This window comes from Vigna radiata, chromosome 1 (genome assembly GCF_000741045.1).
Source record: "Vigna radiata var. radiata cultivar VC1973A chromosome 1, Vradiata_ver6, whole genome shotgun sequence".
NCBI classification, from domain to species: Eukaryota; Viridiplantae; Streptophyta; class Magnoliopsida; order Fabales; family Fabaceae; genus Vigna; species Vigna radiata.
The window spans coordinates 31,414,518-31,430,377 of NC_028351.1; the positions used below are offsets into that span (position 1 = coordinate 31,414,518).

Below are 15,860 nucleotides of genomic sequence, written 5' to 3' on the forward strand. Positions count from 1 at the left end.
ATTGGAATATAATTATTGTCACAAAAAATTTCCCAGCATTGATAATGAGGAAAGTGACAAAGGTGGATTAATAAATTAAGTTATAGGACCGACGACTTTGAATAAAGTAAGGGAAAGGCACAGTGAAAAGAATATGAATTAAGGAGTTGGTATGTGTATATAAAATGTGGGTATTGGGAGTGATAAATTCACAACAAATATCAATCTATTTCTATAATATTCAATCTCTCTATTTCATGATCATGAATATTCTCAAAGTGATGATGTTTATATTTGTGATGAGTGTGGTGTTGCAGGTTGCATATGGACAACACCATATCAGATGCATTCCGAAGGAGAGGGATGCACTCCTTCAATTCAAGGCTGCCATTGTCGATCGTTACGGCATGCTTTCCTCTTGGACCACTCCTCACTGCTGTCAATGGGAGGGGATTCGCTGCAACAACCTCGACCTTCATGGAGAAGTTCATTATGAATCTCTTTCTCTTGGCTATAATTATCAAGTCTCTTGGCATTATTACATCAGCGGAGAGATCCACAAGTCATTAATGGAGTTGCCACAGTTACAGTATTTGAACCTCAGTTTCAATTATTTTCTAGACAGTAATATTCCAGAGTTTCTTGGCTCTCTTACCAACTTGAGATATCTTGATCTCTCTTCATCTTATTTTAGCGGACAAATTCCATCTTAGATAAGTTCTCTTTCTCATTTGAAATATTTGAATCTTGCTGATAATTATTATCTGGATGGTTCAATCCCTCGTGAACTTGGAAATCTCTCTCGGTTGCAGTATCTTGGTCTCAGTGGCAATTCTTTTGAAGGATACATTCCTTCCCAACTAGGAAACCTTTCAAATTTGCATAAACTCTATCTTGGAGGATATCATAATGCTCTCAAAATTGTCACTAGTAATCAATGGTTATCTAATCTTAATTCTTTAACCCATCTTTCCTTCTATTCCATATCTAATTTTAACAGTTCTCCTAGCTGGCTTCGTACCATTGCCAAGCTACCAAAACTAAAAGAAGTCAGTTTAATTGAATGTGGCCTTTCCGATCATTTCCTCCTTTCATTCAACCCTTCCAACTTCAATTTTTCTACTTCTCTTTATGTCCTTAGACTTTCTGATAACTCCTTCACGCAACCGATGATGTTCCAGTGGGTGTCAAACACCACTTCCAACCTTGTTGAGCTTGACCTTAGTTGGAACCTCTTGAAGGGTTTGACATCAAATCATTTTGGCTTGGCCATGAATTCGCTTGAGCACCTTTACCTGTCTGGAAATGTGTTCAAGGGTGAAGATTTGAAATCATTCATGAATATATGCACCCTACGTTCATTATACATGTTTGGAAACAATATGACTGAAGACCTTTCGTCAATTCTTCATAATTTCTCCAGTGGTTGTGTTAGATATTCACTACAAGAGTTGAGTTTGACATATAATCAAATCACAGGTTCCATACCTGACCTTTCAACATTTTCAAATTTAAACACGTTGGATCTTTATGGCAATCAATTGAGTGGAAAGATACTTGAAGGCACTAGGTTGCCATCTCATTTGGAGCAGTTGTCAATTGGGTCTAACTCTTTAAAAGGTGGTGTTCCAAAATCATTTGGAAGCACATGTACTTTGGAATTATTGGATTTTTCTTTCAATAGTTTGAGTGAAGATCTCGCAGTGATATTTAATCATTTGTCTGGATGTTCTAGATACTCATTGCGAGAATTATATCTCCATCAAAATAAATTCAATGGCACATTACCTGATTTTTCAATATTTTCAAAGTTGGAAACGTTGGATCTATCAGACAATCGATTAAATGGAGTTCAAAAATTACTTCGCAATTATACTGTTTTGCGTTCATTGAACCTATTTAATAACAGTTTGAGTGAAAATCTTCCAGCAATAATGCATCACTTATCCCCATCGTTGCAAAGTTTAAATCTAGGCATGAATCAAATTAGTGGTACTTTGCCTAGCAACCTCGCTACAATGTTCCCATCATTAAAAGAATTGTACCTTGATAGTAACAAGCTAAATAGGACAATTTCTGAAGATCTTCGATTTCCAACAGAGCTTGAGGTATTATCAATGATGTCAAACTCTTTGAAAGGTGTGTTAACTGACTCTCATTTTTATAATATGACAAAATTGAAGTCATTGATATTGTCAGATAATTCATTTTATAATTTAAGTAGCATTTGATTAAGGTGTCATATTTACTCTTTTTAAATAATATTTTATACATTATTCATCTATTTCGTTCCAACTTGTGTCACAATTGATTCTACATAGCCATGGCAGATTGAAAGTACTAATTTATAAGAGAACAGATGGGGGAATAGCATTTCTTTTTTTCACTCTTCTATTTTTGAATTATATAAATAATAAAACCATTCCGGAACAGAATCTGATATTCCACAGTTAGAAATGTCAAGAATTTCAATGTCCTTTTGTGTATGGAACCATTTAGGAAAAGTTGGACCTATCTTGCAAGATGTCAACCCTATATAACCCAATTGAAAGGACGGGGTCCAGTTTTTGCTAAATTCTAAAGCCAATGAGTTGTCTGATAGATCTAACAACTGCAACTTTGACATGTTACCAAAATGAGAGTCACTGATCACACCTCCCAAAGAGTTCAAATTCATTTTGAGAGTCTCCAGCTGAGTAGGAAATCGAATATCTTTTGGAATTTTACCATTTAGCCTGTTTTCATCAAGAGATAAAGTTTTTAAAGATGAGAATACTGGGAATCTTGCAAGTAGAAATTAAAATCTTCATGCAACATTTCTGTTAGAAGTGGGTTTTAGGCCTAACTCAACCCTACAAAACCGACTTGTAAGGTGAGGTCTGCACCCCACTTATATATTATAAATTGGCCTTATCTTTAGTCGATGTGGGACTTCCAACACACCCCCCTCACGCCGATGTATATACAACCATAACTCTGATACCATGTTAGAAGTGGGTTCTAGGTCTAACTCAACCCCACAAAACCGGCTTGTAAGGTGAGGTCTGCACCCCACTTATATATTATAAATTGACCTTATCTCTAGTCGATGTGGAACTTCCAACAATTTCTACAGACCAAATTTCTAACTCCTGACAAATTTAATGCTAAGGTTTGTCAATGAAGTGAGTACTGCAGAGACCTTGTTTTCTTAATGGGCATAACAATTTCAGTTTTGGCCTCCAGAGTTTCTGTTCTTCCTTTGATATAAAGGTGAAATAGGAAACTGGAGACTCAATTTTGCACTTAACATATGATTTCCTGACTTAAGGGTATTTAATTCAAGCGTAAATTTAAATGAAATATGAGAAAAAAGCAAGCCATTAATGCCATAATCCAAAATGTAAAAGCTATTTTTTAAACCAAGACTAACAAAGAATATTTACCAATGACTATAACTGCACATATGACATTGTAAAAAGTTTGCAAGAAAAAGAAAATAAACAAAAGGGTCAAACAAGAGGGATTTTTGAAAAACCGTGCATATACATTGTACTCTAACACTAACATAGGTTGCTTTTAATGTAATGGTCAAGCAGTTGAATCACCATTTGTCAATAAGCCAACATTAGGTTCACATTAATTGCATAGAGAAAAAACATCATGGTGTGTGAATGAAATCTAAAAAGGACATGTGTTTTTATTTAAATTTGGTAAATTAGATTTGGTCAAACTCTTATCTACTTTTGACAACTCTAAAATCAAGAGTAAGAAAAATGACAAATCATACAAAATATATAGAAGAACTATATATTATTCAATAATGCTGCTACCCGTAATAATACATTATTTATAAAGTTTATACATCATAACTGCTATTGAAGGAAAAAACAAGTAAATATGGAATGACAAAGATAATATATAACAGCAAGCCTTTAAGCTACCTCTTGTAATTGGGAACTTTTGCTGTGATCATGCGATAGATATTGTCGGTTAAGTTGTTCAAGAACCTAAAATATAGTTGTCGCCATGGACAATTCAACAAATTGGAGCCACAAGTTACACATAAGCCTGTAACGAATCCAAGTATCATACTCACATATTTGTTGCAGTAATTTTTTAATTGGGGAGTTTAGTGTTTTTTATTTTTAATTGTTTTGCTAGAGGTCCTGATAAATAATTGTGATTTTTTTTGGTTGATTAGTGGATAATTATCCGTCGGAGACGATGAGGGGGAAGAGGTCCTGACAAATAATTGTTATTTTTATGAGAAATTGGGTTTGTGGGATCGGTAGCTTCAGATATGGTTCTGCCAAAGGAGGTTGAAGAACAAGAAAGTAGAATTATTTCATTTTGTTTATTAGTTGTTTTTAAGTGGCTGTTTCGACAGCAACTTACACTTGAAATAATTGCAGGAACAGAGAGATAAAGAACAAGGACATTGTGGTGTGGTAGGAAGATCAGAAGTTAATTTATGGTACTTAAATGATGACAGGAAGAACAAAAGTTAACAGTGGAGAGAGAGAAAAAAGGGATAAATAATTAATGGTGAAAGAAATAAAAAAAAATATGACTAAAAAAAGTAGAGGAGAGAAAAAAAATATGTAGTTAATTAAACTGCTAATAAAAAAATTCAGTTTTTTAAATTGAAATAGAAATATGTATAATTCAACTTTTATAAAAGTAATTTAGTTTTTATATTACAAAATAGTATAGATAATTCATAATTTAGTATAATTTAGTTAATTATACCTTAGTTTTGATTTATTAATTTTTTTTTAATTTTTTGTGTTTGTGATAAATTAACCAAATTCTTTGAATGTGCTTCTTTTTTCTTACTTTATCCTATATTATCTCACATATTGATTGTTTTATTTTTTTTCACTCTATTTTTCCCTTTTCCTAATTATTTTTCGTTTCCATTACCTTGTGTTGTTTCAGTTTGTTTGCAGATAGATTGAATGTTGTGAACAATGACTTCATTCAAGGTCTTATATAGTGTGTCTGTCTTTATTAGAAAAATATATGATCTCGATTATTTGAATAATTGATGTCATATCTATTTTATGTAGTGATTTTCTAAATAATTGAGACCAAAAAATTGATCGTCACTTATTTTTTTTATTATTTTTCTAATAAGGACATATGTCCTCGGTGATTGGAGCAAGTATTGACAGATTTTACTTGAGTGTAGAAAATAAAGATTTGTACGCTTGTTGTATATAATATAGTTATCGACAAAAAATTCATAAAAAATTTATCTCTGAACTTATTGATGGATCATCACCTTGACAGAAATATGTTAGAACTGAAAATCATTATCAATAGCGAAAGGTTCGTCGGTAATATGAACTTAATGAAGGAGTATATATTGTTGGCAATTACCAACGAATTTCACAAACCCTTACAGATGAGCAAATTACTTACCTATATTATGTTGTCAATAATTATGAATTTCCAACGGATTTTATTCATAATCGATGAATTATCACTGTTAATAGTAGTGAATTTGTAGTTAATATCAAACAAGCCAAACAATTGAAAGAGAAATTCATTAGAATTTATGACTCTATAGGAATTAGTGAGATCTAACGTTGAATCTATAGTAAGTTCAAGTCGAAGATGGGGATGATGAATAAATATTTGAGATTTTACACTTGTTTGAAGGCATGTAAAGATAATTTTGTCTTATGTTCCATTATAGGATTAGATGGTTACTTTTTGAAAGTCTAGGATGAGGACACTTGTTAACTGTAATGGGTCAGGATGATAACAACCAGATGTTGCCACTAGCCTATGCCATAGTTGAAGTTGAGAATAAAGAAGTTTGGACCTAGTTATTTAACCTTTTGATTGAAATCATTGAGGATCGTAAGATGTGTAGGTCATGCACATTTATGTCAAACCAAAAAAGGCTTTTGTATTCAGTTTTTCTTTCATTATGATGTAAGCTATAATGGGTCTAAGAAGTCATATGGAGGCTTTCAAACACCTGATAGCTATTCCTCCAAGGTTTTTCTTCCACACTCAAAACTACATTGTAATTATGTGGAAGAATTTGATCCATGTGTAATATTTATTTATGATTGAAACAAGTATTGGTCTAGATATAGGTTCACAAATCAAGCAATGTGTGACGCACTAATAAACAACATGAGTAAGTTGATCATAACCACGTTGGAGGATATTAAATTATACCTGATGAAAAACTACTGACCTCCTATTAAGGGTGTAATTTCTAGCAAGTGTACTAATTTGATTGTAGAACAAGAAAGTCATATCCACAGGAAATTGATTTGATAAAACAATTATCTATAATCTATTCAAATTTGTAAATGATAGAGGTTTGACAATTTTGAATATATGTTTGACAAATAACAAAGATAAGGGATAAGTGATAAGTGATGTTAATTATGATGTTGGAATTGAACTTGGCTTCTTTTGACTCAACTACACTACTATTGACTTTGTATAAATTATGTTCTTTACTTTAGTATTCTTTGGTTGTACTCTTTAATGTAATTCTAACTCAATATTGTTGCAGTATTAGAACCTAAGGTTATTAGACCTAGTGTGATATCACACATTTGGTTGAATGACTCATTGCATTAATGAACAAGACTCTTTAAACCAACTAAAGTCCTAGATCGATTTTGGTATCTACCAAGCCTTTGGAAATTTGATCTAAGCTTTAAACCAATTTTCATTACATTTAGGATGGTGAAGTATGATGATTGATCAAGTCATCAAAGTAATAAAAGCAAATCAAATAACCAACATGTAAAACAAGAACATATTATATATTGAATCAAGTGAAGTACAAAGAGTTACAGAAATTACATCCAATCCCAACTAGCACTAGTGGAAAATATATTTTTTTATAACGATTTTTTATACCTGTTAAAATTGACCAGGTATAGAAAGTGGTGCGATGGCAGTTTTGTAAATATAAGAAACATTTTTATACCTATTATAATAAAAACATATATAAAAAGTGTTGTGATGGCAATATTGTAATAAAATACAATATCTTTATATCGGTTACAACAAGAATAGGTATAAAAAAATAACTATAGATTAATAGAACCTTGCATGTGTTAATGGACTTTTAGATGAAATGGTTATATGTTAGAATTAAAGGATGAATTGAATGAGTATATGTTGCTGGTAGGTTAAATGTTACTAATAGGGTGAAATCTCAATTGCTGAGTTAAAATATGTACTCCCTTTTTCTTTAATGAATGCATTTAAATTTCTGCACTGAAGAGAGGCAATAGATAATTTTATGAGTTACATGTGTTGGGAAACAGGTAGGTTTCGTTTTAACACCAAGAAGGGGATGAATTGGTGATTTTGTAAAATCAAAGTCTTTTCGCAATCTTTGAATCAAAGTACAAAACTTTACAAACTTTCTTGAATCGCAAGTAATAGAAAATTAAGTCCAGCGGAAAATTAAAGTAGACTACGTGAATTGTAAAGTCGACTAAATGTAAAAGAGTAGGGATAGAGAATTCAAACCCAGGTTTTTATATTGGTTCGGCTTCAATGCCTACATCCAGTGTCCTTCTAGTACTAGGAAGCAAATGCACTATAATGGTCAAGGTTTTTACAACAAGGCTTTTATAGAAGACCTCCACGTCAAAAATATAAAACACCTCTCTAACCTTCTAACCAAAGTATAGGCAAATAACACAACAAGACTTGCAACAAGATGTCCCCTCTCCTACAATCTGCAACCCACTTTGAACAATCCTCAAAGTGTACCAGACTCCAAGAGTACAAGACTCCAAGAGTACAAAATGGCAGAAATACTAAATATGTTAAAAATGATAAGAGAATTAGAGTCAAATGTATGGGTGGTAAAGGAGAATGCCCTTAGATGGCATATTTTGCTTATATGGAAGCAATTAAAACTTTGCAACTAAGGACTATTGTTGACAACCATAGCTGTAGTAAGGGGCACAAAGTAAGATTACTTAATGCAAAATGGCTCAGTAAGAGGTTGGAAAAAACTGTTAGAGAAAATCTCAGTGTAAAGGGAGTGAAAATTCGTGAAAAGATAAATAGGAAATGGAATGTCGGCATATCTAGATGCATGGATTATAGGGCAAAGGCCATTGCTTTAGACCAAGTTGATGGGTCTTTCAAAGACCAATTTAAAAGGATTTATGATTATGCGAATGAGCTGTTAGCTCGTAATGCAGGATCCACAATGAAGGTTAAAGTTGAAGATACTAGCAGTGCACCAATTTTGAAAAGGTTTTATTCTTGTCTGAAGGCCTACAAGGATAGTTTTGTGTCCTGAAGGCCAATTATTGGACTGGATGGTGCCTTTTTGAAAGGAAGATATGGTGGTGAATTATTAAGTGTTGTTGATAGAGAAGCAAATGACCAAATGTTACCTCTTATGTATGTCGTGGTGGAGGTAGAGAACAAGGATACTTGGAAATTTCTTGAACTTCTTGTTGAAGATATTGGTGGGGAGGAAGTCAGTTCATCATTTACATTCATGTCGGATCAGCAAAAGGTAATGCAGATGACCTTTTCTCCATTATGTTCATTAACATTGACATTCATATCATATTTCTAACAACAATGTCTGTCATTATTCTGATCAAACAGGGACTAATGTAAGCTATACAAGAAGTAGTTCCTCGAGTTGATCAACGTTTCTATGTTAGGAACCTATACGCTAATTTCAAAAAGAAATTCCCTGGAAAACAACTGAAGCGTTTGATGTGGAAGGCAGCACCAACAACCCATCCATAAGCGTGGGAATTAGAAATGAGAAATATAAAACAACTCAATGATGACGCCTTCAAATACTTGTTAAAAATTCCTCCCAAGTTTGTATTTATACTTCTTTTGTTTAATATTTGAACATGGATATCTAACTTAAATGTTCATTATACTTATCCAATGTAGATACTGGTCACGTTCAAGATTTAGCATCATACCTCAATGTGATACTTTGGTGAACAACATGTCTTAGGCTTTCAATAGTGTTTTGGTGCATACAAGGTCTAAGCCAATCATAAGCATGTTGGAGGACATTCGCCTTTACTTGATGAAGAGATGGGCAACTAACATGAGTAAAATACAATCATTGTCTAGGGACATTTGTCCTAAAATCAAGACGAGGCTAAACAAGGAGTCTCAGTTAACTAAACATTGGATTCCATAACCTTTACTCATTTTACTTGATGATTTCCAATGTGATGTGATTTTTGTATTCATTATTGATTTCTTTCTTGATAATTTACTACTGGTTAAGAAACAAGCTTTTTGAAGTTTGTGTACATGCAGGAAGTGGGCTATCACTGGCGTACCATGTTGCCACTCATTGGTTGCTATGAAATTCCTAAATCTACAAGCAGAGGACTTCATACCATGTTGCTTTAGGAAGACAACATATGAAGAAATTTACTCTTCAATTGTGTATCCAATAAATGGTAACAAGATGTGGGAGATTACCCCATATGTTAATGTCCTCCCTCCACCAAAAAGAACATTGCCTGGGAGACCAAAAAAGAAGCGAAGGTTAGAGCAATGGGAGTTGGTGAAGGACGATAAAAGAATGAGAAAGGGTGGTCTAAAGAAAAGATGTGGAATTTGTAAGCAATTGGGCCTCAACAGAACGTCTTGCACCCAATCAACTGCCAATGATGCCATCATCAAATGAGAATGGAGTTGTAGGTCAAGGGGATATATGATCAATTGTAATGTTTAAACAATGACAGGATGTGAACAATTTTACAAGTCCTGTGTTAGTGATGTTTACAGTTTGTTAATCTTTAGACAAAGTCAGTCTTGTTTTATCACCGCTTATTGTAACCTTTGAACAAGTGAAAACTGCTTTTTGTTAATGCTTACACTAGTGGAAAATGAGGATAAGAAGTCGGGTAATAGGTTTTGGTTTCCCAACAACCGAAATATATAAAAACACGGTGGCATAATTGAGATTTCAGTGAACTTATAGGAACCGGTTAATCAGTAACTGAAGCATAAAATGTCTATTACCTCTAATAAAGTTCCCAACTGATGCCTAAGATATTGCAACTTCCCGCCTTCAACTGAAATATGTGATTTGAAATGGACCTGTTACCTCAGTCCTTAACTACTCGAGGCATAAAGGGTCAATTATCTCGATTAAAGTGAGTAGCCGATGTCTAAGGATCTGTAACTTTTCACCAACCCTGCCTGTTTTCCTGACAGAATGCTGAAATTGGCCTCCTGCCTGTTTATGCTTCGGTTTTCCAAAGATCCGAGGCGTATACTATGGGTTTAGGCATCGGTTTAGTAGAACACCTGAGGCAGTAGCTTGTTATTACCTCGGTTCATCCAATAACTGAGGCATTATGCCTTTATATTTCCACCTCAATGAAATTCCCCTACGCGCACTTTTGTCTTCGACCAGAGCGACCTCCCCCTTCTTTCTCTTCGACCAGAGCGACCACCAAACGCCGTGGTCGGCCATTGTTGTCTTATCCGTGCATCCACCGTCGTGCCGCCACAGTTCATCCCCCTCCTTCGCCTCCATTGTCTTCGGCGAAGCGCTGTCCAAGTTGGGTGGCTCGCTAACTGCAGGAGTATTCTCTCCAAGCGCTGCTTCCGCCATCGTTCCCGTCGCTCCACCGCCGCTCCGCTGCCTTTGCTGCTGTCCTTTGCTGCCACAATAAGTTTTTAAAACCCTTTACATTTTCATTTGTCTGTGGTGATTGATATTGGTTTGAATGAAGAAAGGAATGGCTTTGGTGCTTTTTGTTATCTGCTCTCTGTTCCACTCTAAAACTGTTGCTCTCTATGTTTATTATAAGATTTAGTTTGTTGCATTCCCAAAAACTGCTTTGGCTAATTTGTTTATTTGTCAACTTATCAACTCCATTTTTCTAATTACTTCTAATTATAATTAAATTAATANAAATACTAAAATTAATTAGGAGATAAATAAAAAAATTAGATTGAGAGTGGTAAGTGGTTAAGAAAATTAGGTAAAGAAGTAAGAGGTTAATTTAAGAGGTTGGAACGAATAGTATGTTCTAACAATGTGTGTGTATGATCACTGTCAAGGAACAAGAAACGAATGAACATGTCCCAGACGCCAAGAAAAGGTCCCAATTGCAAGAAAATCATGAGTTTGGTAGCTTAGATTTTGATTCCCACTCAGACCGAGTTGTGAGTTATCATGGGAAGACTTAGTTAGGTTTGGTTTCAGAGACAGAGAGTTGAATTTTGATATGCAATGCAATGGAAGTCGTTTTTCATATTAAAGTTTTTNGAACTTGTAAGTAAAGATAGATAGTAACTCTTTCCGAACTATCTGTTCATATTATGCAGTGGAAGTTTCTTATATTTATTGTGTGATGTGTTAAACTTTTTACTTTCTAAAAGTATGATAAGTGGTTTACTTATTCTATGGTTCCAAAAGAAAACAAAATTAAAAATAATAAAAATGAAAGCACAAGTTCAATTATTCAACTGAGGTGTTAATCAACAAAAGAAGTCATTCAATTGGAAGGCCTGCCATGAACAAAGCACCTGATGTGAAATTCAATGTTATTCAAGTTGATGCTCATCTAGTTATTTCCTTAGTGGGTATATTGCTCATAAGGATACATTTAGTTACAAATATAGCAGTACTTTTTAGTTAGAAATTACAAATGGATTCATTTAGTTAGTGACCTGGTAGCATATGACGCAACTTCACAACAATGATTTTGTTCAGTATATCAAGTAAAATCATTTTGCTATTTTTTGATTTTGAATTACAGGAAAAGGCTAGCTTTCTTTGCAGGGGGAGTTAATTCTCTAGTACGTGTAAAGCTTTTCAGCAATTAGCATTCACATTCCCCAGTCTTATCTTTAGGGTAGACTTTGTCATGTGAATTATCCCATGCCGGTGACATCCTTTTTTCCATTACCTTTGTTTTATGTGGAAATTACTGAGTTGGGTAGCTTCTTCTGTTCTTTATCTTCTATTTTTGTAAGATTTTTGGTTTCAAGTAGAGGTTGATATAAATTAAGTTTCATGTACAGGTTGCAATAAGATGAAGTTAATGTATATACTTCTTGCAGATAAGAATTTTGTACACATAAGTTATATATTATTTAATTACATAAGTTATATTTACTGATTCANTGTGTTTTAAATTTTGTCCCAAATGATCTTTGTTAACAGAAGTTTTGTGTACAAGTTTTACTGTATAGCTTTCAGATGGTATATGCTAACAATCTTGATGCTAGAGTAAACATTTTCTATACTTAAAAGTTGTGAAGGAAATTGAATGTGATGCTAGGAGGAACACTTATATTGTGATGGCNGTTTAAAGGGCATAACATTTCTTTCTATGTATAGCCTGGAACCGTAAAGCTTTTCTGCTCACTTCAAAATGCTGTTTAGAGTATACTTTAGTTCTAAAGTTTAATTAGTATAATATAATTATATATACCTGAACAACAGAAACAGTTCTAGTTTTACATGTTCATATGCATGAATATATATTAACGAGTTACAAATGTTTAATATGTAGGCCTTTTGCTTGTACTTTTTGCAGCTCAAAGATGAATGGACCTTGGGTACTTTTCTCTTTCCCTTCTTATATATCTGTAAAATTATTTTGAGACAAAATGCATTCTAAATGTCTTTCCTGGTCTCTAAGTTAGGGGAGTTTTTCCCGTGGAAATTGATGGCTATTTATTTATTTCTTAAGCGTTTGCGAAACAACTTAGATTGGTCCTTATATTTCTTTTTGGTGCTTCATTCTTGTTTGTCCTTGTTTCATTTGACAGAATTCACAACAATGGTTGGGAGGCGTCTTCGAGATGCAGTGAAGACAGTGTTCTCACCACTATGACCTTCCCTTCACTGATGTATTGAACTGGAAGAGCTTTTCAGTTGTTGTCACCACCTCAGATATCGCCCTCTCCAATCTCTCCCTACCCTCCGAGTACGCTGTCGTCATGGTCCTCTCCTGCCTCGCCCACGTCCTCTCCGCCAAAACCCTCGCTGCCCGCTACTCCCTCGATCCCTACCTCGTCTCTAAAATCACCAACATGGTCACCCGACTCCTCGCTACGAACTTCATCAAAAGACCCGTTGGCCGCCACCGCCTCCTCGAGACCACCCAGGCCTTTGAGGAACTCACATCCCTCCCCAACATCGACACCACCCTCGTCCACCTCCGCTCCACCCCCAACAGCCACCCATTTCCGCGACAGCCTCCTCTACCACCACCTCACCTCCAGCGACATCGTCTAGGACAAGGTCATTAGCGTTCGTGGCCACCACGTGAGGCCTTACGTGGTCGGCGACTGGTGCTTCCCTCTGCTGTAATTTCTCCTCATCCCGTTCTCCCTCATTGGGATGAGCACCTGCGTAGAACTTGTTCAATGGAAGGAAGGGAAGGTCCCGTGGTGGTGGAGGCAATTAGGGGAAGATACCGCCCCGGTTCCTTCATAAACGAGGCGTAAAGTCCTAAAAATAAAAAAAAAATAAAAAAAAACCAAAAAATACTACTGCATCGGTTACCATCCAACCGAGGCAAAATCCTTCTCTTTTTTGCCTCGGTTCAAAACCGAGGCATAAAGGGGTAGATTTTCTACCTCGNCTGCATATGCCTCGGTTCTGGAACCGGTGCCTATGTGCGAAAATAACCGTTGTTGTTTCTCTTGACTGCACTAGTGTTAATGACAAATGTTTATAAGTCCTGTGTTAGTGATGTTTACAGTCTTCTTTTTAACAACTGCAGTTCTATGCAAATTGTTACTGCTTAATGTTGTATTTCAGAATGAGTTAATGCTGATGCAAATGTTTATCCTGAGATAAAATATTTTGGTGGTAATCTTGAGATTATAGTAGAGATAAAAGTACAATCAGGTGTCTTTCTGATTCTTATGCTGATGATTTTACTGCACTATTATTTATCCACATCTACTAATTTCATTTCCTCAACTCAACAGTTTATCTTCCAAATTATGTTACTATAAATGATTTTAGACAATGCCATTAAACCTTTATTCCATCAATTTTTACTGCTTAATGTTGTATTTCGGAAACAACAAAACAAAAACAATTGAGTTAAAATGATTCCATACCATACACAGCTCTCTTTAGTCATATCAGATTCCAAACAACTCTCATTTTCATTAAAATGGAATCAAGGTACAACAGAGCTACAACACATCATCCCATTCTCATTATCATTGAAAGTAAAACTGTGTTCATTACACATAAAACACAAACCAAAATTATTAACAACTTCATCCACTTTTCAACAATGAAGACACACTTCTGTAACTTAACTAAAATTTTCTTATTACTATCCAACTCTTCACTGTTCAGCATACTTTGTTTGTTTCCTTCACACTTCAAGCAGGTCCCGATTCCGTGTTCCACAACATCACTGCACCATTTGAAAAAGTTGCAACCACCATCTTCAATACCACTCTGTCAACACACAAACGCATTCTCATTAACAGTTCCACATAACAAATAGCTGAAATATATATACCTTATCCTTCGAGCATCCCCAAATTTGCTTCCCACAATTGTTGATAGTTTTAGCAGTTCTCAACGCACATCTCTCTCCATAGTGGCAAATCGGTGAACACACATTAGGATTCTCCTTCCGCAATACATTGCAAGTCGATGAACAACAAGAATGGTCCTTCGGCATCGTCTTCAAACAACTTCGCGTTCAGCACCCACCTGCGTCGCACAAAAACAACCTCCATGAACAACCTCCAGAAGCTCCAACAAGACCAACCTCGCTCTCCTCAGGCACACGTATTCCTGTGTTCCAGTTTAGGGTTTTAAATCCCTCTTAATTTCCCAAATTTCCCCAAATTGTTTCCAACGTTGCGTTTTTAATTTATTTTTATTTAAACATTGTGTTTCATTTGTTTTATTTCAATAAAATTTAATTCAAAAATTACACAAATCCAACTTAGTTGACCATATACTGCCATTCATTGCCACGTCAGTAATGTCACCCTACCACGCACACTAAATTTCAACGTCATCCACCCAATTTAACAGCAAGCCCTTAATTGATCCAATTTTTTATATTCAGGAACTTAATTGAGACATTTTAAAAAATAAGGACCTAATTGAAAAAACCCTACATAAATAGGAATGTTCTAAATGATTAAACCTTATCTTAATTAGATCACTTTAAGTTAGCTAATAAAATATAATGACTCTAACACTAATAATTGTTATATATATATATAAGTGACGCAAATTGGTATACTCAAATCACATAAAAAAATATGAGAGGAAAGAGGAAGGATTAATATATCTGTTGGTTCACGCAATAAATCTTTACTTCTAATTCACATCGGTAGTTATTAATTAAAGACTAGAAAAGTTCTTTCATAGTAGATAACAATTTTATGAAGGCAAAATTCTGATGTATATTTTCTGTTTTTAAGTATGTCAGTCCTAGAGCCGTCAAAATGGGTCACAACCCACGAGCCAACCCGGCCCGTCACGGGTTCGGGTCGGGTTGGGTTTGAAAAATACAACCCACTTATATGCGGGTCAGATTTCAACCCGGCTCATTTAGACCCGGCTCATGTGGGTTGAACCCGTGGTGAGCCGGGTTGGCCCACCAACCCACCTACCTAATTTTATTTTTTTAATTTATTATTTTATTCATGAAATCTCAAAAAGTAAAATATTTTTTTCACTCCTCATTGTGTATACCAAAAAAGTAACCTCTTTCATTTGACGGTGCTCTTACCCTCACTTCACTGAAATTCTTCAAGGAACAGGTAAAACACCCTTCCTTTTTTCTTCTCTTTTCTCCACATTTTTGTTTTCTCACTTCTTTTTTTTTTTTCAAAAACTCAATAATGACAAAAATAGGGGTTTGTGAATTTGTTTTTTGTTTTGGGGGATT

General features: G+C 34.8%; 2 protein-coding genes across 3 annotated transcripts; both read left to right on the top strand.

Annotated features, from left to right (window-relative positions):
- Positions 1-242: 242 nt before the first annotated feature.
- Positions 243-4,469, top strand: LOC106761687 (probable LRR receptor-like serine/threonine-protein kinase At4g36180). The gene is made up of 3 exons (XM_014645260.1): positions 243-503; positions 693-2,087; positions 4,374-4,469. The coding sequence occupies exons 1-3, from the start codon at positions 243-245 to the stop codon at positions 4,467-4,469; spliced, it is 1,752 nt and encodes a 583-aa protein (XP_014500746.1).
- A 5,416-nt stretch (positions 4,470-9,885) lies between these two features.
- Positions 9,886-13,719, top strand: LOC106761698. Of its 2 annotated transcripts, XM_022779473.1 has the most exons (4): positions 9,886-10,632; positions 11,729-11,769; positions 12,489-12,534; positions 12,748-13,717. In XM_022779473.1, exons 1-4 carry the CDS (start codon positions 10,317-10,319, stop codon positions 12,810-12,812), a joined length of 468 nt encoding a protein of 155 aa, XP_022635194.1. In that variant the 5' UTR covers positions 9,886-10,316; the 3' UTR covers positions 12,813-13,717. The 2 variants fall into 2 exon arrangements, 1 of the variants encoding a protein (XP_022635194.1); XR_002667428.1 differs by having other exon boundaries at positions 9,948-11,904; positions 12,748-13,719.
- The last annotated feature ends 2,141 nt before the right edge of the window (positions 13,720-15,860 follow it).